Raw genomic sequence first — 15,878 nt, forward strand, 5'->3', positions numbered from 1 at the left:
CGCGCGATGTGTAACTCGTGGCGTTCGCGAATGATGTGGCCGTAGTCATCGTAGGGAAATACTTCGACGAAATCAAACTTGTCTTCGACATGACCTTTGCGGCGGTCCGCCCCTGGATGGATACAGTTGGCCTGAGTCTGGCGGAGCATAAAACCGAGTCTGTGTTGATTACAAGCAGGAAAGTTGTTGAGACGATTACGTTGCAAGTCGGCAACTACGAACTAATCTCCCAATCGTTCATTCGGTACCTGGGAGTAATGATCGATGCACGACTTAACTTAAAGCAGTAAGTGGAACATGTGACTGCCAAGACATCGGGGGTTAGATCTGCATTATCACGCCTTATGCCCAATATAACAGATCCTAAGAAGAAGAGACGAGCATTATTTTCGTCGGTGATTACGTCGATACTCACCTACGGGATCGCCATTTGGGCGCATGCACTCCAATTACAAGAGACGCGAGGCAAAGTGACATCTGTTTACCGACTGAGTGCCCTCAGAGTTGTCAGTGCATATCGCACTGTGTCCGACGATGCCGTGTTCCTCGTAGCCGGAATGATGCCGATCGAAGTATTAGTCGAGGAACGAAGATCGCTGCACCGGCAAAAAGATCGACCTCACTGAGGCCAACTGAGCTCAGGACAGAAGCGAGACATAAGAGAATGGAGAGATGGCAGTCACAATGTCACACCTCGCCGAAAGGGAGATGGACGTATCACCTGATTCCGCAGGTAGATGTGTGCCAGTCGTGAACATGCTGAAGTTAATTATTACTTGACTCGGATGCTTTCAGGACATGGGTGTTTTGAGGCGTAGCTCCATAAATTCAAGCGTGAGGATTCCCCGAATTGTCTGACGTGTACAGGTACTGAAGAAGACGCAGAGCATGTGTTTTTTGGATGGTCACTTTTCAGAACGAGTCGCTCGGAGTTGGAGTCTGCACTCGGTAGGACGATCCTGCCTGAGCACTTGATGGAAGCAATGCTGTCATCGAAGGCAGCCTGGGACTCAACGAGCAACTTCGCGACGAAAGTCATGAAGGAGCTCTGTGAAGAAGAGCGCCATCGGAAAAATTCTGCATAGGAGAGGAAGTTACCAGAACCTCCTACTCCCCCCTAACATCTGAGTGAGGACGTACGGCACAGCGTTTAGCCAGAGGAAGAGCAATCGCTAGAATGTCCCCTCCGCGAAGTAATGCCTGCCGACGGTTTCGTGGGGAGTATGTAGTAAGAGGAAACTGGTCTAATTGGAGGTTAGTCGGTATTGACAGTCTCTCCGAGACTCACCTGACAGAGGGAACCATCGATCCCCTCCCTCAGGTAGTTGTGCGTAAATGCATTCTCCCAACAGACCAAGGAAAAAAAACACACACAACCACATATACAACCACACACAAACACACACGTGCAGACGTTAGAGATAGAACTGGAGTATGTGAGAATATTTTCCCGGGTTGTTCACCCAGGAAAAATCCAAACTACTTTTTTTTGCCGTCTCTATCGCTTCCGACCCTTCTGGCATAATTTCTCTTCCCGAGTATTTCTACTCGGGAGAGTTTCAGAGTTATCTGGGAATCAGTCGGGACTCCTCACAGCCTGGGACGTTGAGAGGCTGATCTGACCAGGGTGGAACTACGTTACCCACGCTACGACCACTCATACTCTCAACCACCAATTACTGCTTCGGTCATCGCGCGGCACTGCCTCCGGGGAGTACTAAACTGTCGGCGTATGATCGGGCCGACAGGAGGATTTCTCTACTCCAGGCCCACCGGCCCATACGCCTCGAATCGTTCCGCCGAGACTAGATAAGGCCGGACACAACAAAGTCATCACTTCGCGTTCCGAAATAACTCTGTTTTCCGCGCGGGGGATGCAGGGGCATCCGCCTATATTCGCCGCCACAGTTATGTACCAGGCTACGTGGAGTAAAAACACCTTTACATGTCTTACCCAGCCATCCACCATTCCGGCACACCGAGAGATTTTTCCAACCTCCTCGATTCAAGCGCTCGCGTTCGACTCTCTCGGAATCTCACTAGGCCCTTGCCTCCTAGTCTGGATATCTCGGCGACGATAGGTCATTCCGTTGCCCTATACCCACCAATCATCCCGACGGCATCACGGAAGTGCCAGTCCTTTCGCCTGGCTATGTTGGTTTCTAGTCTACCCCGACATAGCCTTTAGAGTCGCACGTTTGGAACACCTGTACGTCAGGCCACTTTCCCCTAAACACAGCTAGGCGAGTTCTAAAATAGCAGAAATCTAATAACGTCCTCTAGACTTCCAGGGATCGCGGTTCCACCCAAAAAACCGCTATGCCTTCGGCCTGTCATCAGTCTGTGGCTCTTCTCATCTAGTCACGGCTCTTTCAGCCGCCTCTAGATGTCTTCTTCTGTCTCTTTTCAGAAATTTTTTAAGAGTTCAGATACTTATTTCAGGAGATTTCAATCCGTAACGAGAAAATCTCGTTACAAGTGATAGAGGCGGAAGTGACAATGCCCCTCTCTCTCATGCTATCTCGCTCCATTTCTCTGAAGCCTTGACAGTGGCCATGGATTTGAATTATTGTCGAAGCCCAGCCTTATTTGCATATTTCGCCGGTCATGTGCTGTGCGGTCACGCAGGCTATACTTGTCAGGTATATAACGCGAGGGTCATGTAGTTTATGACATCTTTCTTTGGGAAATCGAAATCATGCTGCATCAGCAGCATAGATGATAGATGATAGATGTATGAAAGATGTGGAGTATTGGTACGTGGAGATTAAGATATTTGATGTTGTGTCGGCGATTATTGTACCTTTAGAATGTTGTACTTTTTCCTCACGCTGGGTGATTCTGCTACTGAATCTGATGATCGCTCGGTGGTCGTGAAACAAGCCAGGATTCCGCGTTCACACCCTACCCTCACTCTAATACAAACAACGTTATTCCTAACCTAAATGTTGGAGAGTCGATGCATGCGAGTATTTCCCGAATTTAATTATACAAGGTGTCCCGTCTGAAACAAAGCAGCGCAATACCTCCTGAGGCGGGAAAATAGCAAAAAAAAGTTCGAAACACAAGTCGTGGCATTTAAAGGGGGACATTCGATGCATCCATTATTTTGAACTTTCGGGATCACGCTTGCAAACTGCAAGCACAAAATACATTTTTTTGAATGGCAATCGCATTTTCTACCCCAATGAAACTGGTTGCTCTTGATAAACTGTTTCTTGATACCTCATTATTCATATAATTTCCTCTAATATTACTCCAGAAATGCCACAATAACGACTTCTGTTGTGAACTTGAGGATTCAGACTTTTTTTTAGCGTGACCCAGGGTGCACCACGTGGAGGTAAAGTCTGCTTCGCGGTTGGTCGTGCTGAAAAAAAAGTAGCGCGAACATATGTGGTAGTACATGGGCGTTTACAGATGTTCAATGTTTCCACTGTTAACTTGCAGGCATAACTTAATTCGACGGCGGAAATTTTCATGAGCCCTTCGAAGAACTTGTGGAGTAATGTTGTAATAGCCTCCCTGATACGTCTCTGTAACCCACTGTAGTGGTCGGTTCATACGTGTGAACAGCTTCTTTGATGACGCTCCACAAGTAGAAGTCGACGGGCGTATGATCCGGGGATCGTGGAGGCCACAAAATGTAACCAGCCCGACCAATCCAACGATTCTGGAAGCAACCGTTCAGATAATCGCTTACAGCTCAAGCGAAATGAGGGGGGGCCCCATCCTGCTGGAACTATCTTCTCTGTCTTGTCTGCAAGTTCATGTTCTCCAATAGTACTGACAGCTGATTACCTACGAATTCCAAGTAATTCAATCCGGTGACAGTTCCATCGAAAACGTATGTGCCTATCACTTGCCCGTCAACAATTCCGCAACACACGTTTTTGTGGCATTTTTCGAGTAAATTTAAAAGGAATCACGTGAATGATGAGGTATCTCAAAACAACTTATCAAGAAGAACAAGTTTCATTGGGCTGAAAAATACGGTTGCGATTTAAAAAAAATTCTTTGTGCTGGCAGCTAGCAAGCATAATCCTGAAGACTCAAAATAATGCATGCATCGAATGTCACCCTCGGAACCCACACAACTTGTTTTTCGATATTTGGCTGCTTCGTTTCCGATGGGACACCCTCTATATGTTCTTTCCCCACAAGCTTAATCGAGGAAATCACGAATGCCTTCGTTGCACCGTCAATAATCGCTAGGAATCTTATATCGATTGGAAAACTCGCGGAATAAGGTTATACTTGACACGCGAATTGTTTAATTCCGACCATTGCTCATTGAGTTATTGAAATTTTGAAACAGGAAATGAGTTTCCATGTTTCACACCGTAATTAAATGATTATCCGATTCCATACATTTCCTAGTCAAATTAACGAGAATATTAATCCTAAAAACAAAACAGGCCATTCTTCAGTAAAGTAGAGTCCGACTTGAATCAAGAATTTTTTTACTTGATTCAAGTAGGAAGAATATGATCCAATTCGATTTTCGAACTTATTACGATTATGAAAGAAGATGGTTTCATGAAAGTTGGTATTAAGTAGAGAGTCAACTTAAATCAAATACAGCGTCGAACTAAATCGTGCGGCAAACTTGACTTGACATTATTGGGATAAACTCAATACAGGTAGAAAGAATCTACTTCGAATGAGAAAAGTCTTGACATAATTGAATCCTGCTCAGTTCAAGTAGAGGCTCGCCTTTCAATGGAATTTTTTATTGTGTACAGACATTACATTTTTTCAATTTACTCAGATCATTACAATTTAGATTTTGTTTATTATTAGTGAAGTTATTAACAGAGTGAAGTCCATCGGTCGACCAGACCAAGCACTTGAGTCAAGAATTCGAAAATCAAGAATTGATTCAAGTATCCGTATCAGCGTCCTGCCGCCTAGTTAACGCGTCCCGCGCAGTTTTATTTAATATAGAGTATATAAAATATAAGACTAGTTAATTGAAACTGTAATTTCAGATTTTTCTGAAAAAATGGGAAACAATCGTTTTGAAACCATGAATATGCAGGGAATCAAAATCATGATCTGAAATATTGCGCACAATTGTATTTCATGCCGGTGGACGCAAAATGTAAATTTCCCTCTCGTTTTACGAAAACGAAATCTGACTTTGCGCCTTCGTCGAGAAGAAAAATGCGGTTCTAACCACAGAAGGTAACAAAGGACACGCATGACTCCTTTATTTTACTCCTCTAGGTTAGCAATCTACTATTTCATCACTGCTGCTACGTTCACCTTGTATATAAAAGGACCCCTCCATATACTCGTAAACGAAAAGCCTATTCATTTATTTGTTAACGAAAAAGGCATAGTTTGCTACTCGTTGAATTTAACATTAATGATGACTTAAGCTCATAGAAAGGAGAGTTATTTGCTGGAGGGATTCTCTAAATGTTCTTTCATTTACTCTATTTCTCTTGGATGATTACAATTCAATTGCTCCTGTGGAGAAAGCACTGGCTAGAGTGTCGCCCCGAAGTGTTCACGATCGTCTTTCAGCTCTACACCTTCTTGGGTGACTGGAAAGTGGAAAAACACTTTCTACATAAGAGCGTTCATATCTATACGACGAGTTAAAACACAATGAAAGGGAAAACAAATTGTACAACCCTATCTTTATGGGAATATCCTGCCAACTTAATAAATTGTCATTTGTAAGTTGTGAACTACCATATGTCATCTAGTAGTTTATAGATGAATCAAAATGAAATTTATGGTGAAAAATTCCTCGACGAAAATCTGAACAGAATTATTTTCAATAAGAAGTTAGAATATATCGGACGCGTCAATTGGAAAGAAGTACGAACAGGCTGTCGCATTTTGTGATATGGGTCGGTTGAAATTCAATAGAATTTTACATAAACTTTCTTATCGAATGCACTCGAATTTTCTGTTCGACTCTTTAGTCAGTGGAAAACTGCTATTAACATATTTCATACTTCTATAGCAGATTTGGGCGGTGCGGGAACGCGTGGGCGAGGGGTGTCTCCTGGATGGATACTGCTTCAAATATGATGTATCTCTACCCCTTCCTTACTTCTATAAGCTCATTGGTGCATTGAAACAGCGATTGGACATGTCACGAATTGTTCGAATCAGTGGATTTGGACATTTGGGTAAGTTAGTTTTTTTCTGTTATCGAAATTCATTTCCTACTGAAATATAGCTGTGGGCCATTCAACCAGATAGCGTATGTAGATTGAAGACTTAAAGTTTACGACAACTTATATTGGAATTTTTCCAATAGTTATGTTGCAAAAGTAAGAGATTTGATCGTTATGTCTACATCATATTTTCTGACGAATATGAGGTATAATCCGAGTCGAAAGCAGACGTTCGTCAGGTAGTACTTTGTGGACGGAGTCATATAAACTGTTTTGTGTCATGGTCCGGTAAACCACAATGTATCTGAGCGAAGCGACGTTACAATCGCGGTATATCAGGGGTATTAAGGGGGGCCCCATCACCTTTTTCAAGTCCCAGAAATATTTGCTGAAAAATTGTGCCGATTTTTTTAAATATCTTATTTTCGGTATAAAAAAAGTAAATACATAAGCCATCGTATTATTCCAATTTTACGACAGTTTTTTTCCTTCCATGAGTAAATTAGTAATTCCAAATCCCATGCGCTTGATTGCGCGGCAGATCGCATCGGGTACTTGAAGAAATGTTCAATACTATCGGAAATTATAGGAGTAGATACAATTTTTCGGATCGATGAAATGCAAAAATAGCCATGTTCACCAGAAAAAAACAAAAAAATGTTTGAAATATATTCATGTTTCAGAATCTAGTTATAATATCGTAAAAAAAACAAAACTTCTCCGCTCAATAGGTCTTTTCCTGTTTTTTGTTTGCTGTCTAACTTTTATTGTTTTGCTGTGCTTTTTATTGTATCGTGTCATTTAAATTCTACTGTTCGACATGCCTTGTAACATGAACATTGTCGGCGAACTCATTTTTGTCCTATCTTTTGCAATATACGATTCAAATTTCAACCCACAGAAGCGAGGAACTGCGTTGAACTCTCTAAAATCCTTATATTCAACATACAAATGGCCTCAGATACTGCTGTATCTGAGATCGTACTCAATACGTTGTGTAACGAGATTTTGTCGTTACTGAAAAACTGTTTTACCAACACGAAAACCCATGAATCAAGAATGGTTAGAGTGAGGGAAAGGGTAGGGAGCGACATCTAACGCCAGCTGAAGGAACTGAGTGCAAGATGAGAGTGACATCGAACACGGGTGTTTAAAGTTGAACTTAACCGCGCGTAAGGTGCATAGACCAATCAAATAATGCTAAGAGGCGTGGTTTGGGTGAAACCATGCTCCTGAAAATTATAGAGAGGCTGTCGATACGCTGTCGCCATATCTAGAAACTCGCCCAGCTGTGTTTGGGGTAAAATGGGCCAACCTACAGGCGTCCCAACTGGACGATTATAGAGGCGTTATCGACTGAGACTAGGGACCAAGGCTAGGTGACAGGACTAGCGCCCCCCTCGATTGCCGTCGAGCTGATTGGTGGTGGTGGGGTAACGGATGACCCACCGCCGCTGAGATGATCAGACTAGGGGGAGAAGGCCCTAGTAGATTTTGAGACAATCGGTGACAGATACTGGAGTCGAGCGGATGAATTTTCCGGTAACTCGGCACCGGCGTGAGTGGCAATGATCCGCATGGATTATATGGGTTCGTTGTGAGGACAAGATCCGAAACAGCGAGAGAATGGGACGCTTCGGCGTCCCAAACAGAATGATCAGATTACTTTGAGGACGTGGGATGTTTTAATTCCGTGTTCTCAGGGATCCATCACTTCGGACGAAAGAAGTGGTGATGGCATGGATCCGTGGGCCGGGAGTTAGACCGACTCCTGGAGGCCCGATCATACGTGCCTCCACGACGAGTAATCTGGGTGTTGGCCCGCGATGATAGTGCTTCTACCGAGCATTGACGTTGAGTTGGGGTAGGCATAGGTGGTTGAGAATAAGTCTCCGGATACCTGTGTCGCATGTGCCTCTCAATGTTCGGCGCTCCGAGGAATGAGAAGGATTCGCAGGTAATGGTTGACTTCTCCAGAGTTGAGCCACTCTGGAGAGAAAAAAAACACGTCTGAGGAATGGNTACTGCTGTATCTGAGATCGTACTCAATACGTTGTGTAACGAGATTTTGTCGTTACTGAAAAACTGTTTTACCAACACGAAAACCCATGAATCAAGAATGGTTAGAGTGAGGGAAAGGGTAGGGAGCGACATCTAACGCCAGCTGAAGGAACTGAGTGCAAGATGAGAGTGACATCGAACACGGGTGTTTAAAGTTGAACTTAACCGCGCGTAAGGTGCATAGACCAATCAAATAATGCTAAGAGGCGTGGTTTGGGTGAAACCATGCTCCTGAAAATTATAGAGAGGCTGTCGATACGCTGTCGCCATATCTAGAAACTCGCCCAGCTGTGTTTGGGGTAAAATGGGCCAACCTACAGGCGTCCCAACTGGACGATTATAGAGGCGTTATCGACTGAGACTAGGGACCAAGGCTAGGTGACAGGACTAGCGCCCCCCTCGATTGCCGTCGAGCTGATTGGTGGTGGTGGGGTAACGGATGACCCACCGCCGCTGAGATGATCAGACTAGGGGGAGAAGGCCCTAGTAGATTTTGAGACAATCGGTGACAGATACTGGAGTCGAGCGGATGAATTTTCCGGTAACTCGGCACCGGCGTGAGTGGCAATGATCCGCATGGATTATATGGGTTCGTTGTGAGGACAAGATCCGAAACAGCGAGAGAATGGGACGCTTCGGCGTCCCAAACAGAATGATCAGATTACTTTGAGGACGTGGGATGTTTTAATTCCGTGTTCTCAGGGATCCATCACTTCGGACGAAAGAAGTGGTGATGGCATGGATCCGTGGGCCGGGAGTTAGACCGACTCCTGGAGGCCCGATCATACGTGCCTCCACGACGAGTAATCTGGGTGTTGGCCCGCGATGATAGTGCTTCTACCGAGCATTGACGTTGAGTTGGGGTAGGCATAGGTGGTTGAGAATAAGTCTCCGGATACCTGTGTCGCATGTGCCTCTCAATGTTCGGCGCTCCGAGGAATGAGAAGGATTCGCAGGTAATGGTTGACTTCTCCAGAGTTGAGCCACTCTGGAGAGAAAAAAAACACGTCTGAGGAATGGGAACATCCTCGGCGAAAGATACAGGGAGAAATGTCTCCTGGAAAATACGCTTTATCGAGATCTCTCGGCTGAAAACCCGAAGATCGTTCGAGTGAATTACTCCTAGTATGGTGGACCTCGCCCATTCTCCCGTATTACGCTGATGCTGACTCGGCATAGTTAGTCCCGCCACGAGAAGTCCTCAGGTTAGATGAGTTATCCTCTGAGGCCGATTTACCGTTGGATTTTCCGTGAAAATCCAGCTGGCGCCCAACAATTGAGCGATAGAGAAGATGTCAAACTAGTTTGGGATCTCTGGTGGTGAAGCACCAGAATAAATCCCTTACAGTTGTCTAGATGCACTCACCTGTTTCTGGCATAGGCGCCAAATCATGCGGTGCAAGCCTTCATTATCATTCTACGTGTGTCCTAATGAACAACGTTTAAGCAGAGCAGGATTGAAAACACGTATGTGATCCGATAGCAGTCTGTCAAGAAAGCGTGGTATCACGAGGGTACCACGAGGGTACGTATTTCTTATGAGGTCTTGGATTTTGATTTGCTGCAATGGCTTCTTCATAAAAACACCGCGAACTAATTCCAGTAGAACACCGATCGTTTTAAGGTTTTTTATCGATAGAAATGGCATGATACAGCGGTGAAAATATTACTTTTTGCATGGTATCCACATTGCTACTCTCTTTTCGAACGGCGTTTCGATAATATTCTGTTAATTTCCAAATAGTCGCATTCTTTAGAGATTCATAGCTCTTACTCCTAGAGTGATACCAAGAGTCTTACGATCAAAGACAACTCAAGAGTCTACCAAATCTGTAAATATTGAGAACTCGCTAAGTACTCCCTCCAGACTTGATAATATCTTCTTGTAATGAAAAAAAAATATCACCCTTTTCCTGTATGATTATCACACTCCTTTTTCGATGTGAAGATTCTCATTCCCTTTTTTGATGGGAATGAGACTCTTCACTCAACTCAATTTTTACCAAAACACAGCGATTGCAATATTTTGACATAGTCACTACATCCACAATGTAGCCAGTGTCAATATCGATAACCTAATCTAACCAATCGATAACCTCGAGTTAGTCATAAACGATCAATAATAGGAACAAAATCCTCATTTTCTCTTTTATAGGAATTTCTGACTGATTCGCTTGCTTTTTCCAAGGCTTCTGCCAATGCTTCCATAACTGAACCATTCACAATAAGTCGATTGTTACAGAAACACGTGGCAGACATCGGACTAATATACCTAATGAGTAAAAATTATTCAATAGCGGAATGCCGACGACCAATATGGAAAAAAGCTGATATCATTCTCAAATTCATGTCAGAGACATAAATATTTGTACTTGTTTTGATTCTTGAAGGTGAATGTTGTAATTCGCGTTTTATGCAGTTCACTTTCTGCACAGTATGCACAGATCACATCAATTTTGCTCTCAAACCCATGGCCTGGCTAATACGAATGTCCAGTGACATCGAATCACACTACAGACATTGGAGTTTCGCGAATGAAATTGATAATAATGATTTCTGAATCATCAAATACTCATCCGATTCGGTACTCCGGTCTGAGGCAATCTGCGGATTCGCATTATTGTCAATATTTTTTCCGCATCAGTAGAGTCGGAAATATTCTAGTTTTTCTGAAAATACTTCACATGGAAGATCTTCAAAAATACGCAACCGATTTCACTTTTTCTTTTGTCAAAACATTCGCTAGGCACCTTCTAACTAAATCATGTACCCGTTCATTCAAAGTTTTCGGGATATTCCCGCTTTTCCGTCTTTTCATAAAAAAAAATATTTGTAAGCGCTGTAGCTTGTGCAAAAATTGGACTATCAACTTGAAATTTTCGCCAGAATATATGTATACCCGCTCAACGACGTATTCGAAATATTGGAATTTTGATAGCTTCCATGGAGGTGGCAGTTACCACCTGAAATTTTTGCTGCTAGTCAGTGTTCTGAAGCTATAAACTTTTGTAATATTTCAGATCATTCGGGAGCCCGCCGTCAATGTATTAATGCCAAAAAAGAACAAGATATCACTCTGTGACTTGCTCACTATCACATGGTGCGCTTCCCGTGAAACGTAGACATTGCCGGACTGATACTCAGCATAAGAACCAATCTAATCTTCTATAGTAAACTCAACGCCATACCCCTCCCCGCTGGTCATCCATATCATTTACTCATTTGCTCTTACCTCCTAGTCCAACGGGCTTCCATTCGAATGAGTCTAGATGTTTTCAATCTGAATTTTTTCTCGGTCACCCATCCATTTACTGACAACGCTCAGCGCTACTTGGCTTTCCTGAGTTGGAGCCGATCTCCTTCGCCAAAGCAATAGCCGCAACAGGTAATATGACATACAAGGTGACAAATGGAAATAGGTGAAAACTTTACCCCTATATTATTCCCTTCTCCACCTTATCACCAGGGATCGGGCTGTTGTAGTTTAAAACTTGAAGCCTGGCAAATTCTGTTGAGTCACTCCGGGGTTTAGCTCATATTCTCCAAAATGAGTGAGCTTAATGTCGAAGAAAGAGTGCATCTCATTGAGTGCTCTATTATTCCCGAGGAAAAAATTACATGAATGCGTATAGAGGCTTTTGTAGTAAGTTTGGTAGTCTCAGAATTGGAAGTGAAACCACTCTCAAGCGGTAAGAATTTTTTAGTTCTCCTGTACGTTTTTTTTTGAGGTTAGTCCGCTGTAAATTTTTTGAGTCAATGTGTTCTTTTTTGTAGGGTAATTGATAATTTTGTCAACTATAGTACCCTACAGGATCGTCCCCATGATAGTCCAACTAGTGGACAAGGTGGAAAAGCATTTAAAAAATCATTCAATTCATTCAATACGCAAGGTGGCTGCGAAGTTAGAATTGAACCCAGAGACCCTACGTTTGATAATTGAATATTTCCTTAAACTTGATCCTTATAAAATCACTTGCCACCAATTGCTTATGCAAGCTGCTATAGGAAAACGACTTGAATTCAACAAAGTTTTGACGCAAATATTTGAAAATGCTGAAATCGAAGTCAATCGAATTATTTTCATGGATGAAGCTCATTTCTAACTTAATGGCTACGTGAATAATCAAAATTATCGATTTTGGGGAGTGAAAATCTACATTCATCAGTAGCAAAACCGCTTCATCCTACTACAAGTTACAGTTTGAGCAGCTCTGTCGATCGAATATATACATGTGAAAATCTTGGAAGCGACCATTACAGGGGAGAGTTACCGAGAGATGTTGGAAACCAAATTTTTTCCCTTCGCTAAGAAAAAGGATTGGTGAACGAGTTCTATTTTATGCAAGACGGGGCAACACCTCATCGAACTAATGATGTGTTTGCTGTATTGCACAAAGTGTACGGTGATCGCGTCATCAGCTTAGGGTATCCTCGCGTCGCCCGAGCAGGGATTGAATGGCCACCATACTCACCATATTTGAACCCGTGTGACTTCTTGTTGGGTTATCTCAAAGACTCCTGTTACACGGACTATTCTGAAACAAAACAGGCTCTGATAAATGCTATCCACCAGGGTGTGTCTAATATTTCTCAAGCTAAAATTGAAGAAGTCTTCCATAGTTTTCAGAAACGCTTTGACAATAGCGCAAATTCGGATGGAGGATACATCGAGAGTATTTACCATTAGTCATATGCCCTCGAATGTGTTTGATCAATTTTTTCACCGTGTGAATTTTTACTAAAAAAAATGAAATGCAACTCTAACTAATTGCAAATAAATTTGCAAAGTCTATTGTGTCTACAAACATGATGGTCCTTCCTTTCCTACATCAATCAACAAAACTATGATAGTTAATTTTCATCTATTCCCATTTGTCACCCTGTATAATTTTCAAAATCAAAACCACGCGATACAAGGTAAAACGACAGGGAAACAAAAAAAGTCGTACAGCAATAAAAAACAAGCAGGCGTTCGAGCCTTTTTGGCAGAAGCAATCTGACCGTTACTTGGTTAGTACTCTTTTTTTTCTCTTTAATTTCGATCAATTACATTGGTAGTAACCTTCCGAATGGATATGTACCAATTCCATTAGTAGTATGGGAACTACTATGGTGCCCCCCACCCACAGTCACTCCGACCCCACCACGGCACCGGTCAGAGTAGCACGACTCCGACGCGGGCGAGTGGTGGGGTGGGAGTGACTGTGAATGCTGTGGGTGCGTTATAGCAGCTATCATACATGGGAAATAAAAAAACACAGAATTTCAGTTATTAATTACATGTACATTTTCCCCAAAATAATGTCCCCATGAATTACATATTTTTCTTATAAATTACTTACATTTTTGATTCCACGACGTACAATTATAACCACGGCCACTAAATAATTTCCCCTCGGGGACACTATTACGTTTTTTCTTCATAAATGCATCATGATATTCACGCACTAGACGATCATTAGATATGAATCGATTGGTGAATAATGAATAGAACTTCTCAGGAGTAGCAAACATAGCCATACAATGCAGAAAAAGTACACAGTATTGTCCACATATACTCGACTCATGATGCTGGAACTGCCGGATGCTGCACTTGAAGAGTTTACAGTTCTTTCGGAGCCTTGCAGCGTGCTGGGACACGATGGGAGGTAGTCCGAAACTGTCGAAGTACCATCCTCTACCATCTCGATCAACATACATGGCGATCCAGTGTTCTCCTGGTTGGGTGTGGTCATGTGTGTTCGCTACTATTGCAGTCGGTTTCGTCCACGCCGATGGGATCTTGTCCACTGAATATACACCGACTGTATGATTCGGTATATACTGTAGGGCTTCTAGAATCTGTACTGTATTCATCAGCACTAAGTTTCTCTTTGGATAAACTTTTTATCCTTCCTCGTTCGAAGTCAACCACGCTTTAATTTGAAGGACTCCAGGCATAGCACATATAAAGGTTCTGTGATTCAATGTACTATGTATGAGGCATGATGGAACAGCTACTGGTGTACAAGCGAATAGTGGCGATCTGATGTGGCCCTTCAAATTGATAACATCTCGGGTAAGAAGGGCAGCAGTGAATTTCGTTTGCTCACAACCATAGGTATACACGTATTTTATTCCTTTGGTAACGGCTCGTAATACTGCATAGACATATTTAGAAGATGCTTCTCCTTCATACCAATCTATACCGTGACGTGTGATTGTAAGTTGATTGTTCATCCTCTGAATATTAGGTGGAATTCCAGAATACTGGTATTCAGGATAAATTACCCAATGTCCTATCATGACGAAGGATGTGGAGGTCACCGCCACTTCTTTTGGAACGAATGTACCGTGGATTCCGATGAAACCCTCGTAATGAATAATTGCTGCCGAATCTGAATTACTGCAGGCCATTGCTATGCTCTCCTTTCAACCTTCTACGTTGAATATTCATACACAACTGTACAGTTGAACAGCGATTCAAATCCATTGTTTCAGAAAACTGCTGATACTGCAAAAATAACTGCGCATGCGCTGAGCATGATACCGAATATTTTGATGATTATGCATAGTCCAGGGTCACTTGTCTCGCTGAGTCAATTTCTATGACACTTTCAAACTCAGCATAAATTACAGCGTTGATCGTTGAANGAATTATAGCGTTGATCGTTGAAATTAAGCTTTCATCAAACCGCACCTCGATGCGCATGTTACCGCTCCGTATCAAATTCCAGTGTGAATTATCATTAGCTGACAAATCTGGTGTTAAATCGAATGCGAAGAGACAATACCCATGAGGGTAATCTCCACGGTGAACACCATTACCATCGTTCAGAAAATGTATACCAGTGCCTGAGAAGATGGAATGGTACGACTCCACATATAAATTATTCACAGTAAACTCTGGCTGTAGAGGTTTCGATGGTATCTGACGCCCGTCCACATATAAGGATATATGATTCAGAGTAAAATGTTGAAAGTTAAAGGGGTTCAATTTTTTATCACCCACGAATGCACGATTCTTGACAAATCCAAAAATGATGCGTTTTGGCAGCTGTCCTGTTATAAAGTTATCTATGGAATGACCACGAACACCAGATGGTATTGAGACACTTTTGACTTCAACTCTTGTAACAGGGTATTTGGCTGTTGTTTTCGATAAGGCCCTTTGGTGGGATAATAATAATCCAGGACTCACCTTCATTCTCCGGATGATCAACGAAGCTTCTGTTATTTTAATGGTGAATGGACTATTTGTGCTATCCATTAAACAAAAATTGTCTCTTGAACGAACCAATCGGATATGAATATTTACACCATTTAACAATGCTCTATCCTGATTGAACACATCACAATGTAAATGCCCCGTGAGATCGATTGTTTTCCCATCGCTCAAATAAGCCCTACGTACCCTTAAACCCTCGTTACCTTCACCGACGTTATCCATCTTACCAGCTGTATCATCTGACCACAACACACTACTCAGGTGCGAGTTCTTCGCATCGGCGCCATAATTTAGAAGGGTTTCTATATAAGCGCGGTAAGCATATGCGTTATTGGCAGGCGTCACGGCTTTCTGATTGAAGGAAATATCCACTTGATCGAATAACGAGTGTAATAAGTTGTTGATGGGGCCGATAGTAGCCGAAGGTACAGGGTTCTTCTCTGTCACTAATGTTGGTATCGTAACACGTAAAA

General features: G+C 42.7%; 1 protein-coding gene across 1 annotated transcript in view; it reads left to right on the forward strand.

The window, feature by feature from the left end:
• Window positions 1-15,878, forward strand: part of LOC107040112 (D-2-hydroxyglutarate dehydrogenase, mitochondrial) — a 360,887-nt gene that overhangs the window by 237,057 nt on the left and 107,952 nt on the right. The window contains exon 5 of the mRNA XM_015260059.2: window positions 5,981-6,149. Within this exon, the coding sequence (XP_015115545.1) occupies window positions 5,981-6,149 (169 nt within the window). The remainder of the gene's footprint in view (window positions 1-5,980; window positions 6,150-15,878) is intronic.

This window comes from Diachasma alloeum, unplaced genomic scaffold (assembly GCF_001412515.2).
Source record: "Diachasma alloeum isolate Michigan unplaced genomic scaffold, Dall2.0 Dall_scaffold_00318, whole genome shotgun sequence".
NCBI lineage: Eukaryota > Metazoa > Arthropoda > Insecta > Hymenoptera > Braconidae > Diachasma > Diachasma alloeum.